The sequence below is a fragment of the Malus sylvestris genome, chromosome 9 (assembly GCF_916048215.2).
Source record: "Malus sylvestris chromosome 9, drMalSylv7.2, whole genome shotgun sequence".
NCBI classification, from domain to species: Eukaryota; Viridiplantae; Streptophyta; class Magnoliopsida; order Rosales; family Rosaceae; genus Malus; species Malus sylvestris.
This window is the reverse complement of record NC_062268.1, coordinates 1,071,606-1,088,809: the sequence shown is the minus strand read 5'-3', so window position 1 is coordinate 1,088,809 and position 17,204 is coordinate 1,071,606. Positions and strand designations below refer to the sequence as shown.

The following is a 17,204-nucleotide window of genomic DNA, read 5'->3' as shown; positions in this document are numbered from 1 at the left end:
TAATTGATTTTATGGTTGAACCTTCATGGTATCAGAGCACGTTAATTGTGTGAAGCCAAACAGTCACACGTGTTTCACGTCACCCGATTTGTGTTGTCCACGTGTTAGACTTAAAAACTTGCCACACGTGAGGTATGTGTTGAGAATATTAATTCCACAATGTACCTTGCGTGTTCTTATAAGTAATTGAGCTACTTTCTATGTTGCCAACTAATTTTATGTTGGAACCTTCACTTTCTTCAAAAAGTGTGTGAAAGTTAAAAAAAAAATGTGTGTGAATAGCATCAACTGTTGACAAATAATAATAGGGTTAGTTACCAAAACTTGAAAAAACAAAATAAAAAGAACAAAGAAAAAAGAAGGGGAAAAAGCCCTAGATTTGCTTTATTTGAATGCTGCAGGTACACACCTGCACGTCGACATGTTTATAATGTTTCCATGCCAAGGCCCTAGAGGTGCATGCAACTTTGAACTTCCCCAAATGCCACACAGCCTTTTGACAAGAGTTGTATCCATGTCTTGAGAATCTTTATACAACCTTTTACCAACATTATAGAATTGCCTTCAGAAAATTTATCGTATCACTGCGTTGCATATGTTCATGTTTTTTTCTTTCTCTCGTCATATGACAACTACTGAGAATTGAGAATCTCTATACAACCCTATATTTCCATATATATCTTCTTAGTTTTTCTAATATGAAGTAGAGGTTTGGATGGACAAATCGGAGTCCATGACATCGTTGTAGGCGAAAGAAGTCAAGAACAAAGATCTAGTAGCTGGTGACAAAACTGACGTCCAGTTGGAAGGCATCATCAAGTAGCAACCCTAGCTGCAAGAAAATAATATAAGTTGTGCCTTACGTTAAGTGGTCACTAACACAAGTAGTTAAAGTTGGCTCATTGATGCTTTTGCTTTTGGTGCTGACAAAAAGATGAAAACAAGTTTTAATCTTAATTAGCAAGTAAACAAAGTGATTAAGAAAAAGACCAATGTGTCCAATTAGGGTGATGGAATTAATGTTGAGAAAGACTAAAAAGGTATCTTTGAATCGTAAGAAGAAGAAAGGATAAGAATGACGAATGTTTGTCGGGGTATATACAAATACAACCAAGCTCTAAGGCGATGCTTGTTTTGTTTCTACGGAAGAAATGCACACCTGCAGACAAAAAATCTCAAAGACAACTACGTAAATATATGATGATGAGTTAAAAGATCAATTGTTTCTTGAGAATTTAGCATCTTGTTTAGGTACAACTAACGTCCTTGTCACTAGTTACCTTCAAGTCTCGCCATTTTCGTCATAGTTAAATACTGAATCTTTTACAAGAGGAATGCTAGCATCAGTAGTCTACACATATATAAGTTGATTGTAAATGCTCATGTTTTGTGAGTTTCGCAAGCGTGAATAGTAAGTATCAGTCTATTTAGATCCTTGTTTATCGATGCTTAATGACCATGACCAACTAACGTCCTTGTCCTTGCATTTCACTATATAAGAATGTAGTAGTATTCAATGCCAATCAAGATCGAAAGTGGTGGAATGCTCGAGGGGATTGACTTTTCCTCTTCAAATTATTGCGTCCCAGTTCTTCAGTTCGGTGGGCTGAATAAGATTGAATTGGCAGGGACTTGTAACTCATGTATAAGGATAGGTTAAATAACTCACTCTATTTTGGATTCATAACTCATCATGTCCAGTCTTGTACATTTGACATTTTGACACAACAAATATGAGACTAGACTTAAATTCATTTTAATTGATCACAACCTATCTCATTCACCTCACTAAACAGGACCTTAATGTAACTTCAATAATAATATCGTTTGTAATCGTTGCCAATAAAGCTCAAACTGCAACCCAACTCAATTCGAACATCACTTGGGTGGGGCTTCTTAGTTTGATCATCAGTCTTCAAAATAGTGGGGTTCCAGTTGGTCTAGGCCCTCTAAGATTATATCAACTTGGGTTAGGCCATTATATCAACTTGGGTTAGGCCGAACTGGCAAGATTGGGTCAAGTTGGCCTTCCCAAACTGCATGCATATACAGTGTCGTATCACGACCCAAAAAAAAAAAGCAAAAACGCAATGTCGTATCCGTTTTGCTAAAGTGTTTGGCAAAGGGTAAGGTAATGATAATCAAGGCAAATAATAATTATTTGTCCCTTAAGTATGTGCCACCTTTTTTGACAAAGTTAACACCTATTGAAAACGACATGGACACGTGGCTACGTGGACAGAATATATACCTTCACTTTTTCTTTTTCTTTTTTGCCCTTTGGTAGAAATAGTCGATAAACATATAATTAGATAATCTGTGCCACCCTTAGTGGCTTTTAGACCATAATGATAACAAAGTTTAATTAGCCCTCAGAAGGTGGTCAAGCTTCATGTAAAGAATATAAGAAAAAATATAGAATACTGGAAGTTAGCGGAAGATTTGACTCAAAATTGAGCGCAATAACGTTTTATAATTTATATAAACAACCCTCTTAGTGAGATAAATCTTGATTGTTGTTGTGTTGTTGTTGTAGGTGATCTAGCCAACCTCGCAAAAACCTGAACCTTTCAATCACATCCGACCCTATCTGGGTCTTATCTTTGTGAGCAAGTTGCATTATACGGCAGCTCAATCTAAGATTCACTCAAGAGACAAAAGTAAGATAATGATTTCCAAATTACCATTCGTACATTAAAATAACAAAATTTGTGTAATTTTCAATTACGTTGTTCACTCTTATTATGATATGCGAATGCATTAGTTTACGCAAATTAGTAAATTCACTTAATTGTGTGACAATTGTATTAAAATAGAACTTGAACGAAGAGTTCTCGGTACTGTTTATTTTAACAAAAAATTACATTTTTGCACTAAAAAGTCAATCTTGGTACTATTCACTTTACCCTTTATTTTATCTTTAAAGTTAAAATTCAAAATTTTCAAACAATTTCCATTAGTTTTCTTTAAAAAAATCCTGGACGTAATGATAATGTTCTTGTTTTGTGAAGAATTATTTAGTAGATTTTGTTCTGACAATAACTGTTCAAAGATAATGATTTTGTTTTTCTCATTTAATTCGCATACGCACCATGCAAAAACGAGAGCAACCAAAGTGACATGTTAACGGCCGCACAAATAAACCAACTCTGAACGGTCGTTAAGTCTTTCTCTCTCCCGTCAAAGTCGTACCACCCCCCGTTTCCCACTCTCTCTCTCTCTCTTCTCCTCTTCTTTTCCGACCTTCTCTCTCTCTCTCTTTCTCTCTCTATCTGAGATTCTGAGTACAGAAACAAAACAAAACAAAAGTGATTAATTAAGATTAATCCAAGAAGAAAAATCCAGTAATTAAGTACGTATCTTATGAATGAAAAGACACAGTACAAGTACCACCCGAAAAGCACCTTCCTCCTCCTGGGTTGCTTCTCTCCTCCCCCAGAGGCTTCCATAGCCGCGGCGGCGGGCCCAAGTTATGAAGGGACCCAAGGGTTTTGGCCGTAAGAAGAGACCCCCGCGCGACGTCGTTTCCTGGAACACCTTGTTCTGGTGCACCCTCTTTGTCGTCATCAACTGCGCCCTCTTCTCCGGCTTCACCTTCTCCACTTTCCGCTTCCTCTTCGGCAGTACGTAATTAATTTTTTTTGTTTTTATATTATTATTAATTCAATTATTTTTCATTTAACTGAAATTTTGATCGGTTAATTCATGTGTACGGACGTGCAGAAACGTTTCAACCAGTACTGCTGCTAACATGGCCAGCTCCACCGAACAAAACCGTTTCCGTTCGAGAAGTCGTTATGTTTCCCGATCAGGCACTCGTTTTCCTAAACTACCCTCCCGCCGCCGGCTTATTTACCAAAGACGACCTCCACTGCGTCTACTTCTCAGCCAACGAGTCCTCCTCGTCGTCCTCCTCCCAGCCCCGGTTCACTCAGCCCCCGGTTGACATCGACGGCGACGATCGCCACAATCAGGTCGTGCGGTGCCCGCTCCAGCCACGTGGTTTAACAGTTTCTGTTGCGTTGAGACCAGACGACGAGGTCCCGGCGGTTCCCTCGTACAGCTGGGACTGGCTCGCCTACGACGCCCTCGTCGACCGCGACGACACCACGATCGTGTTCGTGAAGGGCCTCAATCTACGGCGGGAAAGAGTTTCCAACGCCACCAAATTCGAGTGCGTCTACGGCTGGGATTTCAGAACCACCAGATATTTACTGAGAGCCGACGTCGTTTCGATCGCTCAGGAGATCGTGCGGTGCAGAACCCCCATAAGCGTGTTGAATTTTCCACGTGGCGTCAATAATTCAGTCAAGGTCTCCGTTCGAGTGAAAGGTGGTGGAGGAATACTACCCTCCATTGCCCGCCCCGGACTCCGACCCGTACTTGCCAACCCGCCCCGGCGGAAGCTGCACGAGATGTGTTTGTGCTCCATGGTTCGAAATCAGGGTCGGTTTTTGAAGGAATGGGTCATGTACCACGCCCGAATGGGGGTTCAACGGTGGTTTTTGTACGACAACAACAGCGACGACGACTCTGATATCGTAATTGAGTGGCTACGACAAGCAAATTACAATGTCACGAGACACGTATGGCCTTGGATCAAGACCCAGGAAGCCGGGTTCGCCCATTGCGCCCTACGGGCACGAGAGGCATGCCAATGGGTCGGATTCATAGACGTGGACGAGTTCTTCCACATGCCTTCGGGGCTCTTGATCCACGACGTGCTTCGCAATCAGTCCAATTACGGTTACATTGGAGAGATCCGAGCTTCGTGCTACAGTTTTGGGCCTTCCGGCCTCAAACAACTCCCGACACAAGGTGTAACGGTGGGTTACACATGTCGGATGGGCGGCCCTGAGAGGCACAAGAGTATAGTGAGGCCGGAGGCCCTAAACTCGACGATGATTAACGTGGTGCATCATTTTCATCTTAGAGACGGGTTTGAGGCCGTGAATGTTGATATGGGGGTGATGGTTATCAATCACTACAAGTACCAAGTGTGGGAAGTGTTCAAGGAGAAGTTTTATAGGAGGGTGGCGACTTACGTGGCTGATTGGCAGGAGGAACAGAATGTGGGGTCCAAGGACCGGGCCCCGGGATTGGGGACGAGAGCCGTGGAGCCACCGGATTGGTCACATAGATTCTGCGAGGTTAAGGACACAGGGCTTAGAGATCGAGTGCTGCAGGATTTTGTCGATCCGCGCACCCGTCTTTTGCCGTGGCAAGAGGAGGATGATGAAGTTCAAGTGGAGGTACAATTTCAACAACACCGACAACAAGAACAACAGGAACAACGAAAGTTAAAGAGTATGATGAGAAGGAGAAGAGCAAGGAAAAAGCAGATAGTTTTGTTTTGAGTTTTTGTAGAGAAATGGTAATTAAGTAGGTGGATTAATTAGTTTGTGCATTACTGCGTAGAGAGGATTAATTGTACGATTTAGAGATGAGGATATTGTGCAATATGGTATATTCTAAATGATCATACACATACAATTTCAAGTTTCTTAGTCCCAACTTCTCATTATGTATTGAATTTCATTAGTCAATTTATTCTTGTAAATTTGATTTCATTTTTGAAAATTTGATCGTAAAATTTAAATTCTTTGCTTAAAATCTCCCTTTTAAGACATGTTTTAAATATTTTCTTCACGTTTCACATCATTTAAACCTTATTTGAAGAATTTTAACTCATTAGCTAAGTGTAACTGTCACACTGTCACGTGATATTACTAATTAACTTATATCGTAACATGTTGATATAGATATAATAAAATACCCCAAACTCATAACATATCAACTATATCGTCTGCTCATATTACAACACGTAAATTAATTCTTACATAATTTTCAAAGCCGGATCTATAGCCGTTGGAAATTTAAAAAACAAACATGCGATTCAAATATTTGACCGTTAGCAAAAGACCAAAATCCCTCGACACGCCACTTTCCTTTTGCGCTCTTTTGTTCGTTAGCCTCTTTCTCTCCTGGATTTTGATTGTTCCCCTTCCCTTCGGTCCATCCAAAGACACAACAAAAATGGCGAGGAAAGAAGAAGAGCCAAAACAGAGTCCGATAAACCCGAAAAACCAGCAAAGAAAATCAGGCCCGGTTGAAGTCGAAACCAATGGCACCAGCGGCAATGCTATTATATTCAGCCCCAGATTCAAGTCCGTGGCCGCCATGGCCGGTTGGGACGAAGAGAGCCTTCTAATTGCAAGCATGGTGGTCGATGATACGCCGGAGAGAGATTTTAAACACAAGAAACGCTCCGTCTTGGGCTCCCACACCCCAACCACCAATTCATCAAGAAGGTATGAAATAATTATAGGTATCCAATTCCAAGATTTAATCTTGGGTCATTAGTTTTTTTTCTATAAGATTTAGTTTTGAATGTGATTCGTGTTTTAGAAAGCGCAGAGCTCAGAGAAGGAGCCCGATTTCAATCCCTGTAGCTGTTCTTGATCTTGATGATGCAGAAGAAACTGCGAAAGATGGTACTGATTTTCTCCATTTGATCTTTTGGGTACTTGGGTTATGGAAATCCTGCACCTTTTTCCTGAAATTTTGTGAAATTTTTAAATAAAATCTTGTGGGTAATATTTTTGGCGTGCAGAGAGTGGGAAAGAGAAGAAGGTGGAAGTGAAAGTTGTTGCGAATAAAGAGAAGGAAACGGGAGAACATAAAATGGCTGAGAGCTCTGGTGGTTCTTGCCCGCCAAGTTCGGAACTTCCTTGCTCGGATAAGCTCAGGGAAGAACTTTCTTGCGCTGTAAGAACCTTCTAACCTGCCTGCATAGTTAGCAGTTAGAACTTTGACGTACTCGATCAAACGGGTTTCAATGAATTTTGTTTTCTAACGTAGTGGGTCTGATGTTCTTGGCAGATCTGCTTGGAGATTTGCTTTGAACCAAGTACTACTCCTTGTGGCCACAGGTAATTTCGAAACCAACAAAGCATAGCTTAAAATTTGTGTTTATCGATCTTATTGCCATTCGATGATCCAAATGAGGGCTTGGACGATTGAATCACATGCCACTTGACTTCGAATAGCCGATCAATTTATCCTGATTTGTACGACTGTTTGATTGTAGTTTCTGTAAGAAATGCTTGCGGTCCGCCGCTGATAAATGTGGGAAGAGGTGCCCCAAGTGCAGGCAGCTAATCAGGTGTGCTTCTGACATAGTTCCATGCTAATTGGTTAATTAATCGGCTGATGATCAATGCTGCGATGTGCTTTTTGGATTTATCTCTATCTTGCTTGACATTTGCAGCAATAGTAGATCCTGCACCGTCAACACGGTTCTTTGGAACACGATACAGCTTCTGTTTCCACAAGAAGTTGAAGCAAGGAAAGCTGTTGGAGCCTCAAATGGTAGAGAAACTGCTCGTCAAAGCCCCGGAAAGGCTGTGTACAACACAAGGAATGTTCAAAGTAGAAGGGCATCGGGGGTATCAAGCATCAGCAGCAGCAGAGAAATGACCATGAGGAGAAGACGGGTAATATTAACCCAAGATGAAGAGGACGAAGCTGAGCATCGGAACCCAGAACAAGGCGCTGATAGAAGTATGCGGTTTATAAGGGCATCAAGCAGAGAGATGAATGCGAGGAGTAGTAGTAGAAGGATCCCAAGCCAAGACGAGGATGCTGCATTGTCTCTAAGATTGCAGAGGGAGGAATTTATGGACGCTTTTAGGGGAACCCCTGATGAATATAGTAGTTCTTGGATTTCTTCGGCGAGAGCAAACATGAGAGCCATGGCATCCAGAGCTACTAACCATCGTTTTACCCGACATATGTAGTCGTTTAGCTTCTCTTTCGGTTTCAAAATTTCCATTTCCGGTGACGCTACTGACTGGTAGTCTAGTAATTGTAGTCGTTTAGCTTCCCTTGCTCTGTAAACTAACTTCGGTTGCTGTTGCTTGAATGAAACACTTGCTGCTCTCAACATCCGTTGCATTGTGTTTAACAAGTCTTACAAATTAACCACCGTTCTTGGTTATTCCTGTGTCGTGAGTCTCGAACAGTGATTCAATTGATGATAAAGAAAGAGAATTCTTGGTTCAGTTCTCCACATTAATGACAGAAAAAAGGATTGATCAAATTCTATTGAGTCTGACTCATAGTGACCATTTATCAAAAAATGATTATGGTTATCAAATGATTGAACAACCAGGAGCAATTTACTTACGATACGTAGTTGACATTCATAAAAAGTATCTAATGAATTATGAGTTCAATACATTTTGTTTAGCAAAAAGACGGATATGTTTTACATTCTGTGTCTGATGTTTCTTCTATGTGCGCGAGTGTTCATTGAAAGGGTACAGCACAAACCATTCCAAATGAAACTCTTGTACCAGTCCAGTAGACAGTTTTTCTCTCCGGTGCATGAAAGGAAAACCCTTCGGCCCTATACCACTCAACTTTTGTGTTCGATTTCGGCACATTGGGGCCGAACATAAAAACCAATTCCGAAACATTTAAATTCAGAAAACAAAAAGTTCACTGGTCTGTTTGGTTGGTGCTTAATTTTGATCATCTCCCTTCCTCCCCCAAATATTGAGACTGCACATACATTCCAACGTAAGTCGCGAACTAAATTAATCAAATACAACAACAAATTTGAATGTTCATTTCCCAATCTTTGTTTTCAATCAGTAACACGATACACACAGGTCGAGCCAATAAAACAGTCAGGCAAACTACCCCGACGGAAACAGAAAAAGAAAAACCACCCTAACCGGAAAAAAAGGCGGCAAACTCATAGTTGTCACGCTGCAAAATTTTCGCTTCATAGTACGTGTTACACCAGTGGACAGGGTCGCTTGCTTCCGTGTGACGATTCTGATTTCAAAACTGTAGATACTGGAGTCATGCGCACAACGCATCCCACTCTCGAGACAATGTACTCATAACCTGTATTTGTACAAGGAACCCTTACCGAAGATTTGGCCGCTCAGTGAATGCGTGTTTCTGGTGAAGTTAGTGCCTGTGGGAGTGCTTTCGGCTAACAAAATGGGGCTCTCCCTTTTCTATGTTCCGTCTTTGTAAGATCGTCAAAGCACAGCAAGTAAAGCCTATAGCAGCCATACCATAAAATGCTCTGTACGGAGCCAAGGCCAGGGAAGAGATATAGGAATAGTATCCAGCTAGCAGGTACAGAAAATTCAGCCTCACTTCACAGTTTCGGAAGCCAGGGAAAGATATCAAGAAGGAACTGGACTCGGGCTTTGAGGTGAAGATTCCATGAAGGATCACACCTGTGCAAAGAAATGAATCCAAGAGCCATGGGAAGCTATGACCCATCCCTATTCTCTGCAACCGGAGAAAAATGTCCTTTTTGTAAAAAGCCAGCTCGCTTACACGAAGAACAAAAAAAGGCATAGAAGGTTTGAAATTTAAACATATCGATCTAGATTACTGTACCTGGAACCAGGCAACAAGTGACGGGACAAACATGAGCGCTGCAGCAAGATGCAAAATAAACAGCCCATGCCGATGATGGAATAACTCTAACTGTGTTTCACCAAAACTTTTCGAAGAGTTTGGACTGTTGGAGCAGCAATCTTCAGAATGAATATTCTGGTTTGATATACCATCACTTTTGGATGGAAGTTGGCAGGACAGGCCATTGTCTTCTTTTTTACAGTCAAATAATTCATGTCTTCGTGCATGACTGCGAAATGAAGCTGTCAAAAAACTGTTACACAGACATAAAGCAACTCTTAGGATCTTTTTTATCACACCTACGCTGAAGGTAATATGGCACAAGAGGCTTTACATATTATTTATCAACAAGCAAGTCAGCACCGAGGACTAATAAATATTAAAAAAACTAAAAGCCACATTAAATTCACATGCAATTGGACAGCAAGTGCATGGCTTTTGTGCACAATTCCTACAAAAATCCATCTGAAACAAAGTGAGGACATACCTGCAAAGTGCACTGTGACAGCTCAAAGCATCGAAGAACAAGATTATAAATAGACCGAACGCTGCATGAACCAAGCACGCCACAGTAATTGCAACAAGTGCTGTAACGAATACCGGATTGGCTCTTAAAACCCTTACCAGCTGTCCATGAAAAACCCATGTGAAAGTGAATGAGCCAATTTGCCAATCTTTTCCCATAGTAAACGAAGGAAATAAAGATACCTGAGCTAGTAATGATTACATTTATACCACAGGATAAGATATACCTTCAATGAAAAGAAACCCGAAGAAAGATTAATAAACCGGTGAACACTTTTTTCCCCCAACTGAAACCTGGCAACAGACTAATTCTTGTCATTCAGCACAAAAAACAGTGAACATGCATATATACACTGGCTGAGAATACTCAAGCTAGTTGATTTTCAAGTCATGGAAAGTAAATAAAGAGTGGTCAAAAGAGCCTACTGACCTTGTCTTGATGAAAACATGTACAACAGCGGCCGCATAGAAGATGAGTTGGGATATCAAAATCAGAATTATTACGAAGCCATTAGCAAGTAAATAACAAGTCACCGAGACGATGGTGAAGCTAGAAAATGAAGGAAATGGTTGAGAAATCAAAAAGGAGAGGGAAAAAGAAAGCAAGATCGGGGCAATGGCAAGGTAGAGAAATGGCAATGGGATTCTCAGATTAAATTCCACAGCCGTAAGAATCGAAGGTATGTGTTGGTCAAGATCCCACGTACGTATTTGCTGCATTAGTGCAAAAAAGATAACAACAAGGGAGAAACCAGCAATCTGCAAGAGAGCATCAAAAAACGAAATAAGAAGCATGCCTCTTTCTTTATTAAGAAGTATTAAACAATGAGAGAGAAAGTTGAAAATCATTACCTGTGAATTATATAAAAGCAAGAACCTACTGGCAGCTGCAGTTACAGGAACAGTCATGGAACTTCTATATGAACAATGTGGATCTACCTGAACAGAAGCAGAGGTAGACAAACATAAACACCTTCGATTTTAACAAACGATTGGAATAAATCATTAGAATCCCCCCATTTTTGGCCTGAATAGAATCTGTAAATTATAAATATTTTGTGCCATATTATATTACAATAATAATGAAAATTTAGGTGACCTTACCAGCAACATAACAGAGGTTTTCTCGGAACTTTGAGGTGAACTCCATAGTGCTGGTGAAGAATCAACAACAATTTTCTCACTGTACATATTTGGGAATATGTGGAGACCTGACGTGTGATCCCAAGCAAATGCTATAGGAGGGAAACAGCGAAGCTTACAGAGCTCTGTTGTACCAAGAAAGAACTAGCTTAGCCAAAAAGATAGGAGAAAATAATGCTAGGTTCAATATTGTGCAAGAATATCAACAGATTACAACCATTTTTTTCATTAATAATATTTTACATTTATCCATGATAACAAATAGAACCAAAAAACATAAAATGAAAAACTACTATTTATATAAATCCTTACTGCTATTATCTTCATCTCCAGCCTGTTCGTCTGGAAGTCCAGAATTCATTATCCCACAGCCTGCAGCCTTCAAAGAGAACATGACAGGCAGAAGGCCCAAGCTCGTGGTAAATGATAGATTCAGAGCAAGAGGATGATCCTCCTTCAAAGACATTTCCTGCATCGAACCCAAGTCATGAACAGTTAAAATTAAACCATTCGAATTGAGTTTTAAGTTTCAACAATTTTAAATATTCCATAATAAGGTAGCATCTAGAGATATTAACCTTATAAGAATAACTAGGTAGCGGCATAGACCAAGGGGAGAACTCTCGTTCCCCTTCTTCTGGATTAAAAAACTGCCCGACAGCCATGGAAACTGCTGGTGGAGGTCTGCCTGAAATAGTCTGATCAATCGATTGTCAACATTTTACTAGAGAGGGGAAGTATTATTCAACATAAGCCAAACTAACCAGTTCAAATTCAAATATTTTTTCATTTAAAAAACCATGAAAAGGACAGAAGAGAAAGACAAAGGGAGATGACAGCCAGTTCACCTAAGCAAAGCCTACTACAATGACATAAGGAGCAAACCAACCATCAACAATGAGGGGAAACAATACCGGACGAGGTGCAACTGAGATGGTCAGGAATCTGAAACCACGCATGTCCTCAGGTCCCAAGCGAAATATAGCAGAAGGAGAAGCTTGCTCTGTCTGGCTTCCAGGTTCAATCTAATAAGACAGAGCATATCCACAAATAAGAGAATGCAACAATTATCCCATTAAAACATGGTCATGAATGCAAAACTCAGTACCTGTGTTGGTGCTGGTCCTGATGGAATGCGCACCATCCTTGATGTCACATCGAGAATTCTTATACAAATAGGCAATTCTGAAGTTGAGTTTCTTTTTTCTGGCCACAGATGAAGTCTAACCCCAGAACACGGAGCAAGGTTTGTCACGAACATGAAGTGGCTTCTTCCATTTGACCCCTGCACGTATTGATTAAAGTCCGAGCACTATCAGATATTGGAAATTCAAAAAATAAAAGAAAATTAACAAATTCTATCATCGTGACAAGAACAAGTGGAAAGGAAAAAGAATATATCACGGTCCAGTATCAAAAGTATTTTTCCCCAGTCATATTCATGCAAACACAGTATAAATTAAATTGTTGTACACATCATTTCTATGTCAATGAAATTGTACATGCACAAGATACAACAAACTAATTTCCAGATCATGTTTTTTAAATGAAAACAATTAAAGAACCTAGCTTGGAAAGGTTGATGAAAAAGTATATGAGGGGGCGGAGAAAAAAGGAGATTAAGAACAATCAGGACAAAGTATCTAACTCAGCAATAAGCTTGAAATTAAGTTCATAATGATTTCAGTATTGAGTAGATGGAAAATTTGCTGATGCTAACCAATTTTTGTATGTCTAACCACCGTCTTCGACCATCCATAGCTAAAACAGTGACGGTGGTTGTCTGAATGTATAGGTCCCTCTCAAGGCCATCATCACTCCAATGAACATTGCTAGGACATGCAGCGGAAGTGTACAGCGATTCTGCAATCATATTACACATGTAATTCAATGATATAACATCATGACTACTTTCTCTCTTTATGTGTCAACATTGCTAAAATAGCTATAAAAACAGATTCAAAACTTTAGCATACTATAAAGAGGAAAACAATGGATTTATCCAAACAAACAATGTGACAATACAGTACCAGTTTTATCTTTTACGTCTCTAGTAGGAATGTGTATTGACTGCTGAGATAAGTGTGATTGCATCCTCCAATCGAAACTCTGGGGTATCCCACTACGAAGCATTTTGGAGAATATCGCTGTTCTTATTCGAGTGTCAGAAAATGGCTGGCCTGTCCCGGAGTCTACCAAACTAAGGAGGGTGTGCGCTACCTAGATAAGAGCATGTGTTAAGACTTAAGAACTGTTTTTATGATAATTAAATCTGGGTTCAATTAGTCACTTACTTGGATAACTAATTGATTACACCATAAAATAGCTTGATGTTCCATTGACAACCACACATTTCTCATGCCTGTACTGCTGATCACAAAGCCATGAGTGGGAGGCACAATGCCATCAAGGGATTCCGACTTGGATCTTACCTAAAGACAAAAAACAAGAGTAACAGCAGCCACAGAGTCAACGCACATAGCAAGAACTTATAGTACCACAAACACAAAATACTTATATAGTATACACGGATGTGTACGTACAAATGAAGTTTGAGCAAAAACTACTGAGAACCCCCATAGTGACACAAAATTATAACACCCCGTCTCCCCAAAGATTATATAACACAGGAAAATACAAAAACTATGTATTTACCTGATAATCATTATAACCACCAGAAATTGATATAACAACAACATGGGAGAGAACAGGACCAGACACGTGATGTCCTGCTCTAGTTGTTTGGACCTCATATCCCTTTCTCCATTCATCATTAACACGTTCAAAGTAGTGACCCAAGGAAGGCTGCAATGCCACAGGAGGGTATCTGAATGAAATAGGTACATTTCATCAAACACTAATTCATGCATTCACTTTGACAATGAGAGTTATCATAGGAGCTAAAAACTCACTGGTGGGGGCTGGAGAGAGTAAGAATTGTTTCAACTGCTGATTTCCTCAAACGGTGATGGATAACTGCAGCTCTAGCAACAAAACCACCCATAGAGTGACCAACCAATATCACACTTTTTGGAGAACTCCCAGAGGTTGCAGCACCTTCTCTTTGTCTAGCCTTATAAGATTCTTTGTATTGATCCAAAATCTGCACACAAGATTGTATGTTAAACATCTCTTATAAACTAAAAGAACGTGAGAAAACTGATAAACTACAACATGACCAAGAAAAGACTGTCAACAGGGGAGAAGAATTGACAAGATGGTTTGGTTATGTGTTGTAACGTCTTTTTTTACCAGAGCATTAAATTATTGTTTACAGTTTCTGTGACCCCGCATAATTTGGATGGGACTGGATCATGTCAAGGATGAAGGCTAGCATTCGGACTATTTGAAATGTGAAATTCCAATATAAGTAGTTATATTACGGAACACATTCTGTTGAACGTAGAGAAGTGCATGTAATATTTGTGTCATTTACTCCTTCATAACACTTCCTCGTAATGCAATATTAAGAAAATGTAATATGATCTCAAAGACATGTTTACCATGCACAAAAAAGTTTCATCTTCGTATGCAATTGGAAGAAAATAATGAGAGTTCGAGACAGACCCTGTGAATGGAGTTGACAACATATTCAGCATGTTCTTCAAGAATAGCACTATCCATAGCAGAATGTTCCCCTTCGAGATCCACCGTGAACCAGTCCAACCTGGAATCATACCGGTTGGGCAACTTAAAGGAAGTCACATCAATCTCCTCCCCTCCCTCTTCAGGAGTTAAGTAAGCTTCCTGATAATATGTACGCTCTAGGGGCCCCGCTTGATATCCCCTATCAGATTCTGCTGCAAGCGATCGAACCTACAAAAACTGAAAATTCAGAACAAACACAAAAGCCAACATTCCATTGTCATAAAGACACAAACTTTCCAAAAATAATTGCCAATAAAAAACACGAAAGGCGAGCATTTCAACGAAAACCCAACAAAAACCCAGCTCCCATTTCCTCACCTGCTTGTAGCTGCCGCCATTTCCCGGAATAAAAAGCACGGGAACGCCGCTCAGCTTCTTCAGATGCTCCTCGAAATCGATCTTCTTCCATCCTTCGTGGTACAAATACAAGCTGTATTTCGCAGGCGAAACGGGAGTCGTGGTAGGGATGGGAACATAAGTGGGATACATGTACGTCATGATGCAGCCATTGGAGACGGGCTTCAACAAATCATATAAACCCGCGAAACAAACACACAAGAGGAAGGCGACGAGCAGTGCTACTCTGGATTGGGCTTTAAATCCTTGCAGTTGCATTGTGAAAGCGGGAAATTGCGGCTCGATTAATTAATCCCCGCATTCACCCACAATTTAATGATTAAATTCCTTGTAAAAAAAATTAATTAGGAAACTAAATGAGAGGACGAGAGCATTAAATTGAACTGAAATTTCCATAACAATTTTCAAAAAGATAGAGAGAGAGAGATCCGTTACAGAAATTTAGTTAAAAAAAAAAGAGAGGGAAAGAAGAAGGTGGATTGGAAAGTGCTTACGAGTGAGGCGATAGATCTGGGAGGAGGAGCTGAAGAGCGACGGCGAGGGGTCACCGGATCGGAGATTTGAGCTGGTGGAGCTCGGAATTCAGATTTTCGAGCGAGAGAGAGAGAGAGAGAGAGAGAGAGAGAGAGGACAACACTCGCAATCTCGAACACCGCCTGGCCAAAATAGAAAGCAACAGGGAAGGAGAGAGAGCAACTGCTTTTCCGGGTCGGATCGGGTGGAAAGGTCGGATTTCTTGCCAGGAAAAGTTAATGGGTAAAGGTCCCAAGTTATGGAGATTAATCTAAAAAGTTAACAATATAAATAAAAAATCACAACAAAATTTGTCTGAGTGGGACTTTAATTTGAAAAAAAAAAATAGCTAAACATGTATCATATGACTTTGCATTGATTAAAGCGAGACTTTCCTACAACGAGATCAATTCACATTAACATGTTGTATAACTTATGGAAAAATATCTTCTTCGGATCTTTCTTTTAAGGATCCAGATGATTCCGTGATCATGTTCATTCATCGTAAATTGTGTAATTAGAAATCATTTGAAATTTAAAATTAAATATAAATAATATCTAACGAAAATTGACTGCCCGATGTACGACGAATGACCATAATCACGGAATCTTTCCATAACTTATAAACATGTTTTTTTTTTTTCGACTTATATCATAATGTAAGTAAAAATACACTAAAATATATATTTTCTCGGTGCTTTTTTTTTTTTTTTGGTGAACGAGATAATGCATTACCCGGGCAGAGATGCCAAAGAGAACAAGAAAGCTTACAATAAAGCAAACAGGCCAGCTACGACCAAGCAAGAAAACGAAGTACAAGGAGGAAGCATCTGACACCGCATCAAATGCTAAAAGTGTCACTCCTTGCACCAAAACTACAAGTCTAATGGGGACAAGGGAGACCGTCATTACACAAAACATGAACAAGGGAAGATGGGGGTCGGTTAACCCAAACAGAATCATATACCTCCCTATAGTGCCGCGACGCCAAACTGTCCGCTGCCTTATTGGCCGATCTTGGAACCCAAGACCAGCGGCAATCTTGGAAAGCCTTCCCCATACATGTGCACTTAGCTAGCAAAGGAAAAGCATCCCAACTGCCCATCGAATTAAGATCCTGAAGACATGACACAGAGTCCAAAGAATCAGATTCAATGATAATATCATTCCACCCCATTTTCTCGGTGCTTTCCCAACACCAATAAGTACTGCAAATCAAGGTAAATAATGGGGAAAGGAGAAAACATAGGTTAATGCACGACTTCCTGACTCCAATTATTTGGAATGGAATTTCACCCCTTCCAATGCCATGTGCCCATTTGTCTCTTTCTTTGCCATTTAACACCCCTTTTTAACTTTTTAATCATTAATCTTCAAAATATTCGATACGACAACCGAAATTTGAGAATAGTGAAAAATAAGGGTGTTTTCATTTGTGTGAATAGAACCATCCTAAAAATATATAGCGCTCCAAAAACCCTAAATCGAAATGAAGATATATAAAAGAGATCATAGAGGCATCATTTCATTTCATGAGGCTCTATATAAAACAACAGTAACAACAAAACATT

At 40.0% G+C, this 17,204-nt stretch overlaps 3 protein-coding genes across 6 annotated transcripts; 2 read left to right on the top strand and 1 right to left on the bottom strand.

Annotated features, from left to right (window-relative positions):
* Nucleotides 1-3,180: 3,180 nt before the first annotated feature.
* On the top strand, nt 3,181-5,507 carry LOC126582217 (glycosyltransferase family 92 protein RCOM_0530710-like). The gene is made up of 2 exons (XM_050246274.1): nt 3,181-3,623; nt 3,724-5,507. Exons 1-2 carry the CDS (start codon nt 3,473-3,475, stop codon nt 5,355-5,357), a joined length of 1,785 nt encoding a protein of 594 aa, XP_050102231.1. The 5' UTR covers nt 3,181-3,472; the 3' UTR covers nt 5,358-5,507.
* Nucleotides 5,508-5,900: 393 nt separating this feature from the next.
* Nucleotides 5,901-7,945, top strand: LOC126582222 (putative E3 ubiquitin-protein ligase RING1a). The gene is made up of 6 exons (XM_050246280.1): nt 5,901-6,311; nt 6,409-6,494; nt 6,614-6,768; nt 6,883-6,932; nt 7,091-7,165; nt 7,271-7,945. Exons 1-6 carry the CDS (start codon nt 6,037-6,039, stop codon nt 7,797-7,799), a joined length of 1,170 nt encoding a protein of 389 aa, XP_050102237.1. The 5' UTR covers nt 5,901-6,036; the 3' UTR covers nt 7,800-7,945.
* A 664-nt stretch (nt 7,946-8,609) lies between these two features.
* LOC126582215 (uncharacterized) lies at nt 8,610-15,877 on the bottom strand. Of its 4 annotated transcripts, none has more exons than XM_050246271.1 (19): nt 15,615-15,876; nt 15,082-15,447; nt 14,683-14,931; nt 14,028-14,218; nt 13,771-13,942; nt 13,410-13,547; nt 13,146-13,335; nt 12,836-12,978; nt 12,224-12,400; nt 12,030-12,140; nt 11,694-11,813; nt 11,428-11,584; nt 11,077-11,240; nt 10,825-10,911; nt 10,403-10,731; nt 10,200-10,266; nt 9,935-10,074; nt 9,427-9,676; nt 8,610-9,315 (listed from the first exon to the last, which is right to left on the bottom strand). In XM_050246271.1, the coding sequence occupies exons 2-19, from the start codon at nt 15,376-15,378 to the stop codon at nt 8,983-8,985; spliced, it is 3,315 nt and encodes a 1,104-aa protein (XP_050102228.1). In that variant the 5' UTR covers nt 15,379-15,447; nt 15,615-15,876; the 3' UTR covers nt 8,610-8,982. The 4 variants fall into 4 exon arrangements, with proteins under 4 accessions (XP_050102228.1, XP_050102227.1, XP_050102226.1 ...); XM_050246270.1 differs by having other exon boundaries at nt 9,427-9,700; nt 15,615-15,875; XM_050246269.1 differs by having other exon boundaries at nt 9,427-9,700; nt 10,403-10,911; nt 15,615-15,877.
* Between the last annotated feature and the right edge of the window lie 1,327 nt (nt 15,878-17,204).

Coding starts and splice junctions, on each gene's coding strand:
- LOC126582217 (XM_050246274.1), top strand. CDS start 3,473: ATGAAGGGACCCAAGGGTTTTGGCCGTAAGAAGAGACCCCCGCGCGAC. Junction 3,624..3,723: donor TTTCCGCTTCCTCTTCGGCA/GTACGTAATTAA, acceptor ACGGACGTGCAG/AAACGTTTCAACCAGTACTG.
- LOC126582222 (XM_050246280.1), top strand. CDS start 6,037: ATGGCGAGGAAAGAAGAAGAGCCAAAACAGAGTCCGATAAACCCGAAA. Junction 6,495..6,613: donor AGAAGAAACTGCGAAAGATG/GTACTGATTTTC, acceptor TTTGGCGTGCAG/AGAGTGGGAAAGAGAAGAAG. Junction 6,933..7,090: donor ACTACTCCTTGTGGCCACAG/GTAATTTCGAAA, acceptor GTTTGATTGTAG/TTTCTGTAAGAAATGCTTGC.
- LOC126582215 (XM_050246269.1), bottom strand. CDS start 15,378: ATGCAACTGCAAGGATTTAAAGCCCAATCCAGAGTAGCACTGCTCGTC. Junction 13,548..13,770: donor GTGGTTATAATGATTATCAG/GTAAATACATAG, acceptor TTTTGTCTTTAG/GTAAGATCCAAGTCGGAATC. Junction 12,979..13,145: donor AGACGTAAAAGATAAAACTG/GTACTGTATTGT, acceptor ATATGATTGCAG/AATCGCTGTACACTTCCGCT.